The sequence below is a fragment of the Parasteatoda tepidariorum genome, chromosome X2 (assembly GCF_043381705.1).
Source record: "Parasteatoda tepidariorum isolate YZ-2023 chromosome X2, CAS_Ptep_4.0, whole genome shotgun sequence".
In the NCBI taxonomy this organism is placed as follows: domain Eukaryota; kingdom Metazoa; phylum Arthropoda; class Arachnida; order Araneae; family Theridiidae; genus Parasteatoda; species Parasteatoda tepidariorum.
In genome coordinates, this window is record NC_092215.1 from 27,804,450 (window position 1) to 27,818,511 (window position 14,062).

General features: G+C 26.0%; 1 protein-coding gene across 1 annotated transcript in view; it reads left to right on the plus strand.

The window, feature by feature from the left end:
- Positions 1–340: 340 nt before the first annotated feature.
- LOC107439021 (alanine--glyoxylate aminotransferase 2, mitochondrial) overlaps positions 341–14,062 on the plus strand; it is a 32,179-nt gene continuing 18,457 nt past the window's right edge. Inside the window, exons 1-5 of the mRNA XM_016051476.3 lie at positions 341–580; positions 989–1,059; positions 3,816–4,000; positions 10,838–10,961; positions 11,548–11,642. Of these exons, the coding sequence (XP_015906962.1) occupies positions 544–580; positions 989–1,059; positions 3,816–4,000; positions 10,838–10,961; positions 11,548–11,642 (512 nt within the window). The 5' untranslated portion in view covers positions 341–543. The remainder of the gene's footprint in view (positions 581–988; positions 1,060–3,815; positions 4,001–10,837; positions 10,962–11,547; positions 11,643–14,062) is intronic.

The following is a 14,062-nucleotide window of genomic DNA, read 5'->3' on the forward strand; positions in this document are numbered from 1 at the left end:
GAAATGAAATTGAAAGCTTTTATCTATGAAAGAGAGGTTAATTTTTGAAAAAAGGTGAAGAAAAACAGAATAAAATAATTAGTATGCTGTAGAAAATGCAGCAATTCGGTCAACTCTTTTTCCATACTTTAAAATTTGATTTCTTATTCTTTTATCTTTTGAATTATATAACATAATTAGTTCAGTTTACATGTATAAATATATAGTATAGTCTGAATAAATAAAAGAAATCGAAGGTCATTCTTTTTATTACATAATTAGGTACGATAATTTATTTCTAATCAACGACCCGAGTTAACTTCTGAGCTATAATAGCAAAGGTCATAGGTTCGGAGCATGGGGGCGTATTCAACAAGAAGTTCGTCTGCTCATTGCGTCACGGCACATGCGCAATCACTTTATTTATATACGGAAATTCAAGCGAGGTAATATCGTGAAATTTGAATAAACAAATGTAAACACAAGTGATATGCACTTGTATTAGACTAGAAGCCCTCGTTATCTCTCTTTTCGTTTGTTTCTTCTAATTTTTCAATTGAAACCATGAATTTATTCCGCATGTCCAAGACATTTTGGTTAGGTAAAAACTATCCATATTTATACTTTGATTTTTATAAATATACAATTTAAACTTAAAAATATACAATTTTAATCTTGTATTTTATTTATGTGATTTATCTTCCCTTTTATATTTTTTCTTACTTTCATAAGTTGTTTAAAAGGTAGAAGAAAATGGAGTTTATTGCGAAATAATTAATTTTTTTACCCATATGTAGCAACAACTTATAAATTGCTCGAGTTGTTTACACAGCAATAACTAGAACAATTTCTATGTCTTTTTAAATGAAATCGTCTTTTCTTCTTCTTAAAAAACCCCCTTTTTTACTATAAAAGTTGTTATTATCTTATTTGCTTAAGGTTTCTTTTAAATTATGTAAAATGAAAATAATAACAGACATAAGATGTGTTTTTTTTTTGTAACTTGCAGCCAGATGTTTCAGCAGTTCAACTACAATACCAAGCTTACCTGCACTTTCTTTTACACCTGAACCTTATAAGGTATAATTTTTGCTTTAATATTTCTTAAATATTATTTTTGATTTAATAAATGATTTAACAAAATGATCTTATGTAAATCATTCTTGCTTTGTAATGAAACTAGCTTTTCCTTTTATTTTATACTGCTTGATGAAAATGTTTCATAATTACAATATGTCTTTTTTAATCTATTTTATTGATCTTACATCTTTGGCTGTTGAATTCCATCATAATTTTTTCCAATGGTCTTTTAGCAATAAAGCTCCTGAAACAATTTTTAGATCAACTTGCAAAGATAATATCTTTGCACCATTTACACAGCGGAGGACATTGTTATTTCTTTTATTTCTAGGTTATTGTATTCATTCTATTGTGTTTTATGTGTTGAATTTTATATTATTAGTGTTATCTTTTCTGTTCAAATTAATAATCAACAGTATACTTATTAACATTCGCTCAGATAATATGACCAGACTGTGAAGCCAAATCAATGATGCTGAAATTATGATTTCTATTTAAATTAGGCTTCCTATTTTTAAATAAATATCTTGCAAGTTATTTGTAATAACATTCACTCGAAATTTATCAGAATCAAATAAAAAATAATTATCTTTTGAATAATTGTACATTTGAATATCTTTTTTTATTTATTTGCTTTGCAAACGATGAAATTAGCTTCTTGAAAATAGTGACTCATAGAATAAGTAATAAGTTAGCTATAACTTTCTTACTGGAAATCAGAAAGATAAGGCTATATAGGTATATATTCAGTCGGACCTCTATTTAACGAAGTCGCTAAATCCCGATAGTAAGTTCGTTATATGGTAAATTTGTTGAATGGAAAATCACCTTTTAAAATACATAAACAACACAAAACAGATTCTATATTCAAAAACACTAGGCATTAATTGATGCACTGTTATCTTGTAAACTATTATGTCCTATTTATTTTATAAATCTTAATCATCAAAGAAATTTGCGTGGAAAGCAAAAATAGAGCAAAACATTATCCAGTGTTTCACTATTATGCTACATACATTTTCACCTAAAATAAAAAGTTAAATTTATGTATAAAATTATAGCTGCATTTATTACAAAAGTAATTTTATACATACATTACCACATGCGTTCTTATGTTTAATTGCTACTGATAAAATCCTTTAACTTGAACTGAGTTTTTTATTTGAAATGCAAACAAAAAGGGAAAGAGATTTTACTGCTTTCTATAAAATAACTTTTAGAGAAAGCAGTAAAACATTACATAAAGCAGTGGCTTCGAAAATTAACTCATGGTCATTTCCCCCATAAAATGCGTTAACAAGTTTAAAGTGTTCTGAAATATTTCAGAAAATACAGAAAGTGAATCTCAATGAAAAGTTCGTTAAATAGAAAATTCATTTCGCTATTTGGAAGTTATTTTACGAAGAAATTTCCAAAATGTTCTTGGTTCTTCGAAGAAATTCTCAAAATGGAAGTTTGTTAAATAGAAGTCCGACTTTATGTATATATATATATTTTGTATTGGAGTCACCTTTTTAGCAGAAATAGTGAGGTATCACAGTGTATGCTGCAGATTCATTTTGGCTTTGCACACATAATTAAACCTATTTTTTTTTTAAAAAAAATTGTTGAGAAAAATTAAGTTTAACTATGAAGAAAACGATCTCACACTTTTTTTAAAATTTTTTCACAGCTTGTTATCATGTCACAGAATTCTCGTTAACTGACTATAACTGGTTTTTTTAATGAAAATTTGTAAGAAGGGATGCAACTTTGACAAAACCTTAGATTCTAAAGTATCTAAATAATTTAAAAAGAAAATACAAGACGGGACTTGCTCGATAATTCTGTGATATACATGTTGATTTATTTCAATAAGTAAAAAAAAATTTAAATTAATGTTTTCCATTTTAATTTAACTTGCAGAATTTTTCTTTTAAAAAAAATTTCAATTTATACCATTTCAATAAATTAAATTCAAATATTTTCTTTTGCATTGCAGTTATTTCATCATGTAGTTTGTATTTTATTTCATTGTGTGTCTTGTAGTGCAGTTATAACACTATTTGAACATTCTTTTGGGCAAATGATCTTCTCAGTTGTTGCCAACATGAAAATTTATTCTTTTAACTATTAAGTAATTATTTTAATATTGTGATGTATTGTCAAAAATATCAATATTTAACAATATATATCTTGATATTTTACCAATTGAATTAAGTTGTATTATTTTTACATTGGTCAATATTTTTGTTATTCAAATTGAATTTATCAACACTTGCAATAACGATTGTGCTATTAACGGGTTTGATAATTTTAGTTATATATAATGATCATGATTTTATCATGTTTAATATATATTGTTAATGATCATGATATTGTTGATAATAAATCTATGTGTATTTTCAGTATCTGGTGATTTGTGCAAATCAGACTTTGACATTGTTTTTATGTGTTGGCTATTTTTGTTTCATAGTCCTTATAACCAAAAAGTACCCATTCTTGCCTTTTAAAACTTAGGAGAATAGCATTTTTTGTATTCTCATTTTACAATTAAAATGTTGAATTGTTTTCTTAAATATTGGTGTATTTTAGTATGTTCTACTTCTGTTTTTTTCCACTTTCTTCCAGTACCCTGGAAGAATGAAGTTTGTCCTGATGAAATGCTAACCTTGAGTTAATGTACATGTAATGAAAAATAACTGTTGTATGACTAGTGAAATTTTGATGTCGAAAAATAAAGCAAATTAAAAGTTTAGTTATCACTTTCGTTACAGGGTGGCAGCTATGATGATGTTCTTAAGACTAGGAAACATATTTATAGCGATTACATTCCTCTGATGTATAGAAAACCAGTAATGATAACACAGGGGCATATGCAATATGTATGGGACCATACAGGAAAAAGATATCTTGATATGTATGCTGGTATTGTTACGACAAGTGTTGGGCATTGCCATCCGTGAGTTATGTCTTTTCTTGGAGTTTTTTTCATATTTATGAAAGTTTTGTGTCGGCTGTTTCACAGTCTTGAGTATTTGCAATCCTATATATAAAGTTGGTTAACCTTTGGGATGCGGTTACTCAGGTGAAAAAATTCTCCTCTCTGTCCGGCGCTTTCTTGCAGAAATTCAGCCCCTCACTTAGTCAGTGGGAGGTAACTACTTTAACCACTTATGAATGGGTACCGTTTTGTTGTAATTTATATATCACTCTCCAAGAAGGGAGCAGTAGAAGGGTTGCAGCATGCATCGTTATCGGCAAACATTTTGACTTAGTTATGAATATTTTGGCATACTTTATCTGTAACATGTAACAAATTATGAGAAAAAGTAAAAAATAGAACTTTTTTTTTCGATTTTTTTTTTTTTTTTTTTTTTNTTTTTTTTTTTTTTTTTACGAGAAAAACAAACTTTTTCTCTATAATAAATCAAACTCATATTTAAAAAGTTATTTAGAATTTTTACTGATTTTTTTTAAAAGCGTTTTTTACTGTTTTTGAAAGATATAAATAAATTATTGTTGTAAAATTTTAAACAAATTTATTCTGATAGCTAATTTTAAAAAGCATAGTTTTTGGATCACTTAGAAATAAGATGCGCCTGATACTTCAAAAGTTTTTTTTCGAATCTAATAGTTTATTTCATTTATCCGTCAAAATAATTTGGTCGAATGTAGATTTTTTTTTTTTACATAAATTTTTTTTACTGAATGGATTTTTTTTATCTTTCTTTGAGTTTTTTTTTAAAATTTAAAGTCGCATACATTACATTCATACAAAATTGTAATATAAATATTCTTCGAGACAAAAATTTTATTCCGGCAGATAATTTATAATATTATATCATGTGGTTTCTTGAAAGAAATTTATCCAGTTAATAATTTTTGAGTAAGCGAAGTATTTTCTGTAAAAATATATCCTTTTATATATGATATATGTTAAATATACCATACATATATACTTTTTTAACTACATTATTTCTATTTCATTTTCATATTTACCTACCTTTCATACATACATATACCTCTATTTAACGAAGTCGCTAAATCACGANAAATAGTATATATCACGTGACTTATTTTATGCTAAATGTTTCATATCATTCCCTATGCTACATCGCTTAGCTTGGATGAGCTAATATTCAATTTCTATTGTTAAAACTTTAGTCATAGGAAACTGTAGATGCAAAATATGTTTCTAAAGAAAAGAAGTCATATTACATTTACTTAAATGAATATGCTTATTCTTATATAAAAAATGTAAAAAGCTGGAAGAAAAGAAAAACTCTGGAAATTTCTCTGTGGAAACTAGTAGTTAGTAAATAAAAGTTTAAGGGCAAAATATTTGTATTTTTGATACTTAAACTGACCTAACTAACTTTTTATTATAAATGCATCAAGTGTCCTCTGCAAGAAAATTTTTTTTATTATTAAAATTTTTCTCAACCTTTACCTGGAGAAACGTTCACGCTGAATAAAAAGTTATTTAAATTTAACTTAACACTTAATATATAAATAAAATATTTTTTGCTCAACAAAAATGCTTACTTTTTTTCTTTTCATTTAATCAATAGTTGTAACCAGAAAAACAAAATTGAAAATTTTCGAGACCAATTTTTTTTCAATAAATAATATTGTACAAAAAAAAAGCTACCAACTTTTATATACATAAATTGTGCTGACATTGAAAAATACTATTTAGATATATCAAATTACTTAAATTTTTAATATGAAAAATAAATAAAAATTTTCAGAAAGCTTTTTGTTTTTATTTATTTTAGAATTACATCATGCGTGTATTCATAGGAATTCATGAATATTTTACCAGAATATTTCTTTACATAAAATAATAAGTGCAAAGACTCTAAAAATATGTAAGAATATGCTTACAATAAATTTAAAGAAAAGCATCCTTTCCAACAAATATATTAAATAATAAAAATATACTCCACGTTTCTATTAAGTTTATATCTGAAGATCTTATTGTCAGATCTTAAAGTCTAATATATTTTCAAAATAATGTATTATATATTATTAAAAGCAAAATAACACTAATTATCAGAGTTACTTATTTTAAACTGATTCATTTTCTAATGTTTTCCTTAAATTTATTTATTAGGCAGAAAGAAGTATTTTTCCTAATTTGTGTTTTGTTTATAAGAGAATATATATATATATATAGATTAGAATATATATTAGAAAAGTTTAGTACAAAATAAAATATTCCCAGAGCTGAAGTCTTTCACAATTTACACCTGCATGTGAAGATGAAAACTTTAAAGTCATCGATTGTTATAAGACACACCTATACAAGCTTGGTTGACAGTTGGTTCAAGGTAAAACATGCATTTCCGTTGATCATGGTGTGGTCTTTTCCTCAGGTATTGTGAACTAATCATTGTTAAGAATTTTAAAAACGACAGACCTCAATATATATTATCAAGAATATTTATTCTGACAAGATAACCCCATACACCAAGAAATAGCACTTTGCATGTAGAAGTGGCAATACTTAATTGGTTTCGGTATCTTTCTCTTTTAGAGAAGAAATAATAATTTCATTATGTGAAAAGTAAGTTGCATGGCAACAAGCTGTGCTAGCGCCAATAGAAAGTTCATAGGAACTTGAAAGAAATTTATAACATGATATATGAGATTTCTTTTGACGTCGCATACTTGAAAAGAGACCATAACGTGGCATACTTGAAAAGAGACACCCAGAAGTTAAACCTGACAATAGGACGTAGAATTATTGGTTGTTTCCATTAGGAAGAAATTGCTGGAAATGTGTGAAAGTAAAGGAAATGCTTACATTCAAAATGTAATTGTAAAAAGTAGACAGTCTAGCTAATAATTGATGAGGGGTTTGAATTTGCAAATCATACAAGAGTTAAGAAGAATGAATATTATATATCGGAAATATTTCTCTTACATGGCATTAGAATTTTTAAAAAGAAATATAAAAACTTACATTGATTATGTTCTTTGTAAGAGTACAGAATTTATTTTCATAAAAGTTAATAATTTTCTACACAATATAAAAGCCTTGCATAAAGTAGAAAAAATTTTCGGTTTATTTTCTCCAGTTTCTTTAGCTGTATTGAAAGAAGTAAAAAAATAAAAATATTTATATTGCAAGTTGAATGCAGGAACCAATATATTTCGAAGGATTTTTTTTAAGGAAGTTAGATAAAAATGTAACTTTGCTGAAAATATTTTTTTAAAAGAAATAAATATAAAGAAGTACAAAACTTTTTTTATAAACGTAAAAATTATTTTTGCATTTAATATTTAGCTGACTGCTGTTTAGAACTTTATTAATTTACGCTATTATTTCCTATAATATAATGCAACTCTATAAAGCATTTTTTCAAGTTATGTAATATTTAGATATAAAAAAATGCACGATCTTATTTTTTTTGAAATCTTAAAAAAATTTCAGTTTGTTTTTAAAAAGTCTTATGATAAAGTTCAATTCAATTTCAAATTCTGTAATGCTGCTTTTATTTTTATCGATTTTCTATTCACCTTAATTATATTAACTAGGATGTTTTAAGAAACATTGGAATTTCTAAAATATTTCATAACACTCTAGACCTTTTTTTCTTTCCTTTGTACTATGTTTTTTTTATTATCGATTTTATATTAGATAAAAATACAAATCCAATAACTGCGCAAGAAAAGATGTACTTTGATAAAATAAAGTCTTGTAACTATTTATAAATTAGTAACTAATTTCATCTAAATATACTTTATTCCGACTTTTTAGTAATTTACTTTTTTAAATTAAAAACTCATAGTAACGGATATTTAAAAATTTTTTTTTTACAAATCAAAAACCATAAAACAAATTTTTATGTTTAGCGAGAAATAAAAATTCTTTATTTCAAGAATTTGTAGAAAATTAAAATTTTCGTTTGAAAAAAAAAGAAGACTTACATAGTTTAAACAAGGTTTATTATACAATTAAAAAAATTAATAAATTCAAAACATCAAAACTTAATATACAATTATAATTATACGGTAAATTTATAAATCCCCTATTCACTTATTCCAAATTACGTTTTGTTAAACTACTGTTTAACTGCTTGAAGTAAAATTTCATTTTTTTCAAATTTCAATATTATAGTTAACATACTTATGAAAATCCAAATATTATAAAATAGAAAAATATCTAATTATAGACATCCAAGCTAGTCTGCAAGGAAGACTAATACTTTTGATTAAATAATATTATAATAATAGCAAATTTTGTTATAAGCACTTGTATTTTCTTAATTATTTTCATTATGTGTCATAAAGATTATTATATAATAATCATAAGATTATATATACAGTTGACTCGCGTTATAACGACCCCATCGGGACTGCCCCAGTCTGGTCGTCATATCAAATGGTCGCTATATCAAAATGAGCAAATTTCCTCTGAAAATCGGTCACATAATGGTTTTAAACGTCATAATGCATGCATATACTATTTGTGGTATACATGTTATAAACCAAAAAAGGATAAGATACATACATTATTAAAACATAATGACATTTTAACAATTGAATTACAACTGTTAACTATTAAGAATTTTATTTTAAAGTACAGATTGAAAAACATAGTGTGACAAAAAAAATCTAGTTTCTAATGAATTAGTTTTTTGATGTACATAATTTGCGGTATATATAACGAATTTTTTTTTATGTACATAATCTGCAGTATTATAAAGAAGAGTAAACCGAGGAACATAAACGAGGCTTCATTAGACGAAGACATTAATTTTTTGATGTGCATTAATTTGTAGAAGTTACATGTTAACAGGACTTAACGGAGGTGTGCTTGTTCAAGGTCAACCATTCAACCCCAGTTTCCAATAGGAAGTTAGAAAAGAGCTGTGTTCAAATTCAGAGAGGGTCGTTATATTAAGAGTTGACCTTTTTTACGGTCGTTATAGCAAGAGTAAAATAACGTTATCTTTTATGGACGTGAATTGGGACTCCTTCACAGGGTCGTTATAACACGAGTCGACTGTATATATATTCCTGGATTAACAATATATAATAATATTTTTGTTCTTTATTAAATTTTGCAAGTAATAGTTATCGATAGATTTTAATATTGCAATACTTAATATTTTAAATTTAGCACTGCTTATTTTTTTAAATTAATTTCTTCATCTTCTCCAAAAATTGTTTTTACAGTTACGTCATCCTCCTCATCAGAGCAATCAGAATCACTATCTGCATAATTTTCTTTATCTAATTCATCTAAGAGTTTGCAGATCTCTTCATCATTCAAATCTCGCTTACGAGGAGCCATCGGAATTGCTAAAATAACTTACTAACATGGAGGAAAAAACAGAAAAGACAGCTAAGGAATATTTGGCTGTATTATTTTCACACCGATGTTCAATCTATGCCAACCTTCAATGCGAAATTTCACGAAACCCTCCTACAATCCTCCCCTCGAAGCCTTAACAATAGAGAGGGAACTACTTAAACCACTTATCATCAAGAGGTGAAGAGCAAGTTTGACAGTGAAAGGGGAAAGAAATGTGTGGTACAAATGCTGTACCAAAACCGTCTTAAAATAAAATTATTTTTAGGGTACAACTGTCGTCCCCTCCGTCCCCTAAAGGTTAATGATCAGCCTTTCATGATTTAATTACTTGAATCTAAATCAGCAATCTTTCCAGTGTCAACTATCTCAAAACTTTTTTACTGAATTTTTGACTCAAAACACTTCCTTCCCATTGACTAGCGTGGAGAAAAAAACTGCTTGCTATGTAGTAATGATGCCAGATAAAAAAAAATAAGTTATCGTTGTTGCTATTGATTTAGGATAATATAAAATTTACAATTAGCTTGTTTACCACCGAAAAAAGGAAGAAAAATAATGTCTAAATGGTGAAAACTATTTAATTTTTTAAATTTTTTTTAACAAAATAGATCACAATTTCACTGTAGAAATAGCATAATTAAGCTTATAATAGTTGAAGAAATAGCATTGTTAAGTTTAAATTTTAAATATTTTCTAAATTATACTTTAATTTATTAGAAAGTTACTACTTTTGTACCTTGCCTCATCAGACCTTAGTGATGCATTATCAATTGGTTAAACATTATAACTTTAAATTCATCATTTTTTGAAACATAAAAGTGTCTTAGTTCATTTAGAATCTCCTGAACTATTGTTACAAATTTTAAGAAGTTAGTGATAAATAATTTTGATTTCAAATGTTTATATGAAAGCGTGATCCCCGAAATATAAAGAACTCTTAAAAAATAGTTATTGCAATGCACAATACAATCATATGATAAAGAGCTCAGAGTAATATAATCAATCCTTAGTTAAAAGCCATAAAGGAATGCTATTTTTCAATCTCATGTTTCCCACTTCTCATACAAAAGTTTGTCGATACAAATGTAGAATATCTGCTTCAAAGGGATTTAAAAAAAAAAAAAAAATACTTTTGATGCAAATTAGAGCCTGGTTTAGGAGGGGAGCAGAAAATTGCTTATTCCTAAATGATAGCTCGGAATTTCGAATATTATCTAATGTGAGGCGTTCACCCTGGAGAATTGACTAAGTTATTCTTTAAACTTATTTTTGTTTTTGTGTTGTGCATACAGAGGGGACATTTGATATATCGATTGTATTTTTAGTTAGTGTTTCCCTACTTTAAAAATAAATTATTATACATCGTTTTAAAATTCTTAAGTTTTTATGATGTTTAAAATCGTACTTAATATTTGTATGCAATATAAAATATTATATTTGTATTTAATATAAAATGTCTTTCTTTTCTAGAAAAGTACTCAAAGCAACAGTAGATCAGATGAATAAGATATGGCATTTAACAAACATCTACTTGCATCCAAAACTTCATGAGTATGCTACAAAATTAGTAGCTCGTCTTCCAGAGCCTCTAAAGGTATTCATATTGCTTATTTCTCTGTGGTTCATTTATGTATAGTTTTTTTTAAATATCTGATTAATTGCATTAAATTAGTTTTTTTATTATCAATATTGTTATTATTATTTTTGGAAATGTGAATGTAACAGTCAAGAGAAACATTATTATATTTATTTAAAGCATAAAATATGCATTTCTCTTTTCTCCAATTTCAAATGAAGTAAAATAGCAATATATAAAGGCATAAATAGTGTTATTAAAGATAATCATGCTGATTTTGCATGTATGCCAACTTCTTTAATTTTAGAGAGAGTTATTTCTTGAATATTAAACAGTGGGAAATTTTTTTGCTTTACCATTGTATTTTTTATTTAATAAATTTAATTTACAACAATTTTTAATGACAGTTTATAATACATCTATTTTTTGGAAAAAAGTATTAAAAAATTAAGAATAGTGCAACATAAAAATATGGGCCTCTTTTTTAAGTGTTATAAATGTAAGGTATTTTGCTTAAATTATTAAAATTATATTTTACTCTCAATTGGTGTCAATGTTAGTTTTTGTTTATCAATTAAACTCTTATTATAAAGTTTTTTTTTAGGTAGTTTATTTTTGTAATAGTGGATCTGAAGCAAATGATTTAGCTCTTGAGCTTGCCAGACTCAGTACTGGTTCCTTTGATGTTTTATCATTGAGGTAGGATTGTTTAATGCAGCTTGCTTTTTCATTCTTTTTTGCCGTTTTTCAGGTGTATTCTAGTATTGTAAATACAGTTGTTACTTTACATAGTAAAATCTTTTTCTAAGTACTTTCCATTGAAAACTATAAAATTCAGGTATGTATACGTCAAGTTTAATAACCTCATAGAAATTTGACTGCAGTAAAAGTAAAAAAAAGAACAAAAAAAAAGAAGACAATTAAGGATGTAGTAATTAGCAATCAATTTTCCTTCGTTATTTTGGATCATATTTCCATATTCCAAATTTTATACTTCTGATGATCAATAAATATTATACTTATGTTTAATCCTTTGTTTCTATTGTGTCTATAACTTTTTTATATATTGTCTGTTTTAAAATAAAAATACTTTTATTTTATTTATGTGCAAGCATTGTTTATTGGAATATGTTGTTCTTATTTGTTAGAATAATTCACTGTCGCAAATAAGAAATATAAATGCATGTGAAGTTGGCCACTTTAGTGCTAAAGTAAATAAATATTTAAATTTTGTTTAATTTATATATTAATATTTAAACTGTTTTTAATTTCATTTAAAAATACTTTAAAATAAAAACGTAGAATATATTTTATTGTTCATAACAGGATTAAACAATTTATTTAAAATCTTGTTATAACTTTAACTTCAAAATATATTTCATAATAGGTACAGCTTTTTGTTGTAGCAAGAAAAGTAAAACATATTGTTTGCCTCTTCAGCAAATATACAAATATTATTACCTGCTAAGATTTCCTTTTGTTTTTCACATATAGTATTGCTAAAATAAAACAGTTTCTGAACTTTTTGATTTTAGCAATATTTTGGTACTGCAGATGCTAATCCAGGATTTTTAACTTAATACGTACCCATTTCTATGAAAAATTTTAATGATATTATATTTTTGTGAAAATTTTTAGTGCATCATAATTTTCCACGAGAAAATGTCTTCCAAAGTAAAGATAAAAAAAAGAAACATTAACTTTCCTTACAATTTTCCTTAATAATAAAATACTTTAAAGATATTTATTTATAATTCTTTATGACAACTACTTATTTAGCACGACACTTACTAGCTTTAATGCACACATATGTTTACAATTAATTCAAATTTACATTACTTTGTAATACTTATCTTGATTACACTTTTTTACAATTGAAAAATTTAACAATATGCAAATTTTTTCTGAGCATATGATCATAAATTATATAAAATGGCTCATGTAGGTAGAAAATGGCTTAAAAAGTTGTCCTGCAGTTTTCAAAAATTTTAAATATTGGGATAATTAGATCTACTTGATAATCTTACAGTTTTTGGGGGCCAATAAATGAAAATTTAATGATTGAGTAGAAAAACTGCTCCTCAATTTTAAACATACCAAATTCATCCTGGAAAGTAGTCTTTCTACAGATGCTGTAGATGTGAGCAGTATTAGACTTAGGGTTCATAACTTCATCAGTTTTAGAAATTCATCCCAGAGAGTGTTGTTTCTTTCAATGATATGCGATTTTTAAATTGTGTGAATGCAAATTGCAATGTTAACAAATTGCCGTGTGTGTTTCTTGAATTGCGTAATTATGAATCTCGATGCATGAATATGCACAATGCTTGGTTTTTTTCCAGATGTGTGAATACGAATTGCGATAGGTGATTTTTAAATTGTGTGAATACGAAATACAATGTGCGATTTTTAGATTGCATACATACAAATCAAATTATATGTGAAATAGAACATTAAAATTTTATGTGAATTAGAATATTAAAATGCTGAAGGATTTCAAATTTTATCTATATTATTTCTTCGCATGAAATAATCAAAATCACAATTTCTACATATAAAAAGCTACTTTTGTGGAACGGAACATTGCATGGTCTAGCTTTTACAATATTGCTAAGTTAAGACAACTGCTAATAATTAAAATATTGACAATGCTTTTATTTTAAGTATTGCATATACTTTACAATAGTTAATTTTGAGTCATTTTTTATGCTGGTTTATTGCTTGATAACTATTTAATAAAATAAAGCTATAAGGAATCTTCATTTTTGATTTTCTGTTTATGGTAATAAAAATCATTTTTTGCAATGAATACTGGTCAAGTAACACATCTTTTTGCTCTTGCTGGAATGATTTTTTTTTTAATATTTTTGATTCTATGTCTCATTTTTTCTGTTTTTTGGTTACTTTTAATATTTTAAATTGATTTTTTTTGGCATATTTAATTTTTTTTGCACACAAAAATTATTGATATTGTGAATATTTTTTATTCATTCTTGTGACATTAAACTAAATTATGTTCCCAATTAATTTTTTTAATAAATTATTATTTACGTTGTCTTTTATTCAATTATTTTTATGAAAGGAAATTATATGGTAAATCTTTTAAAATGTCATATCTT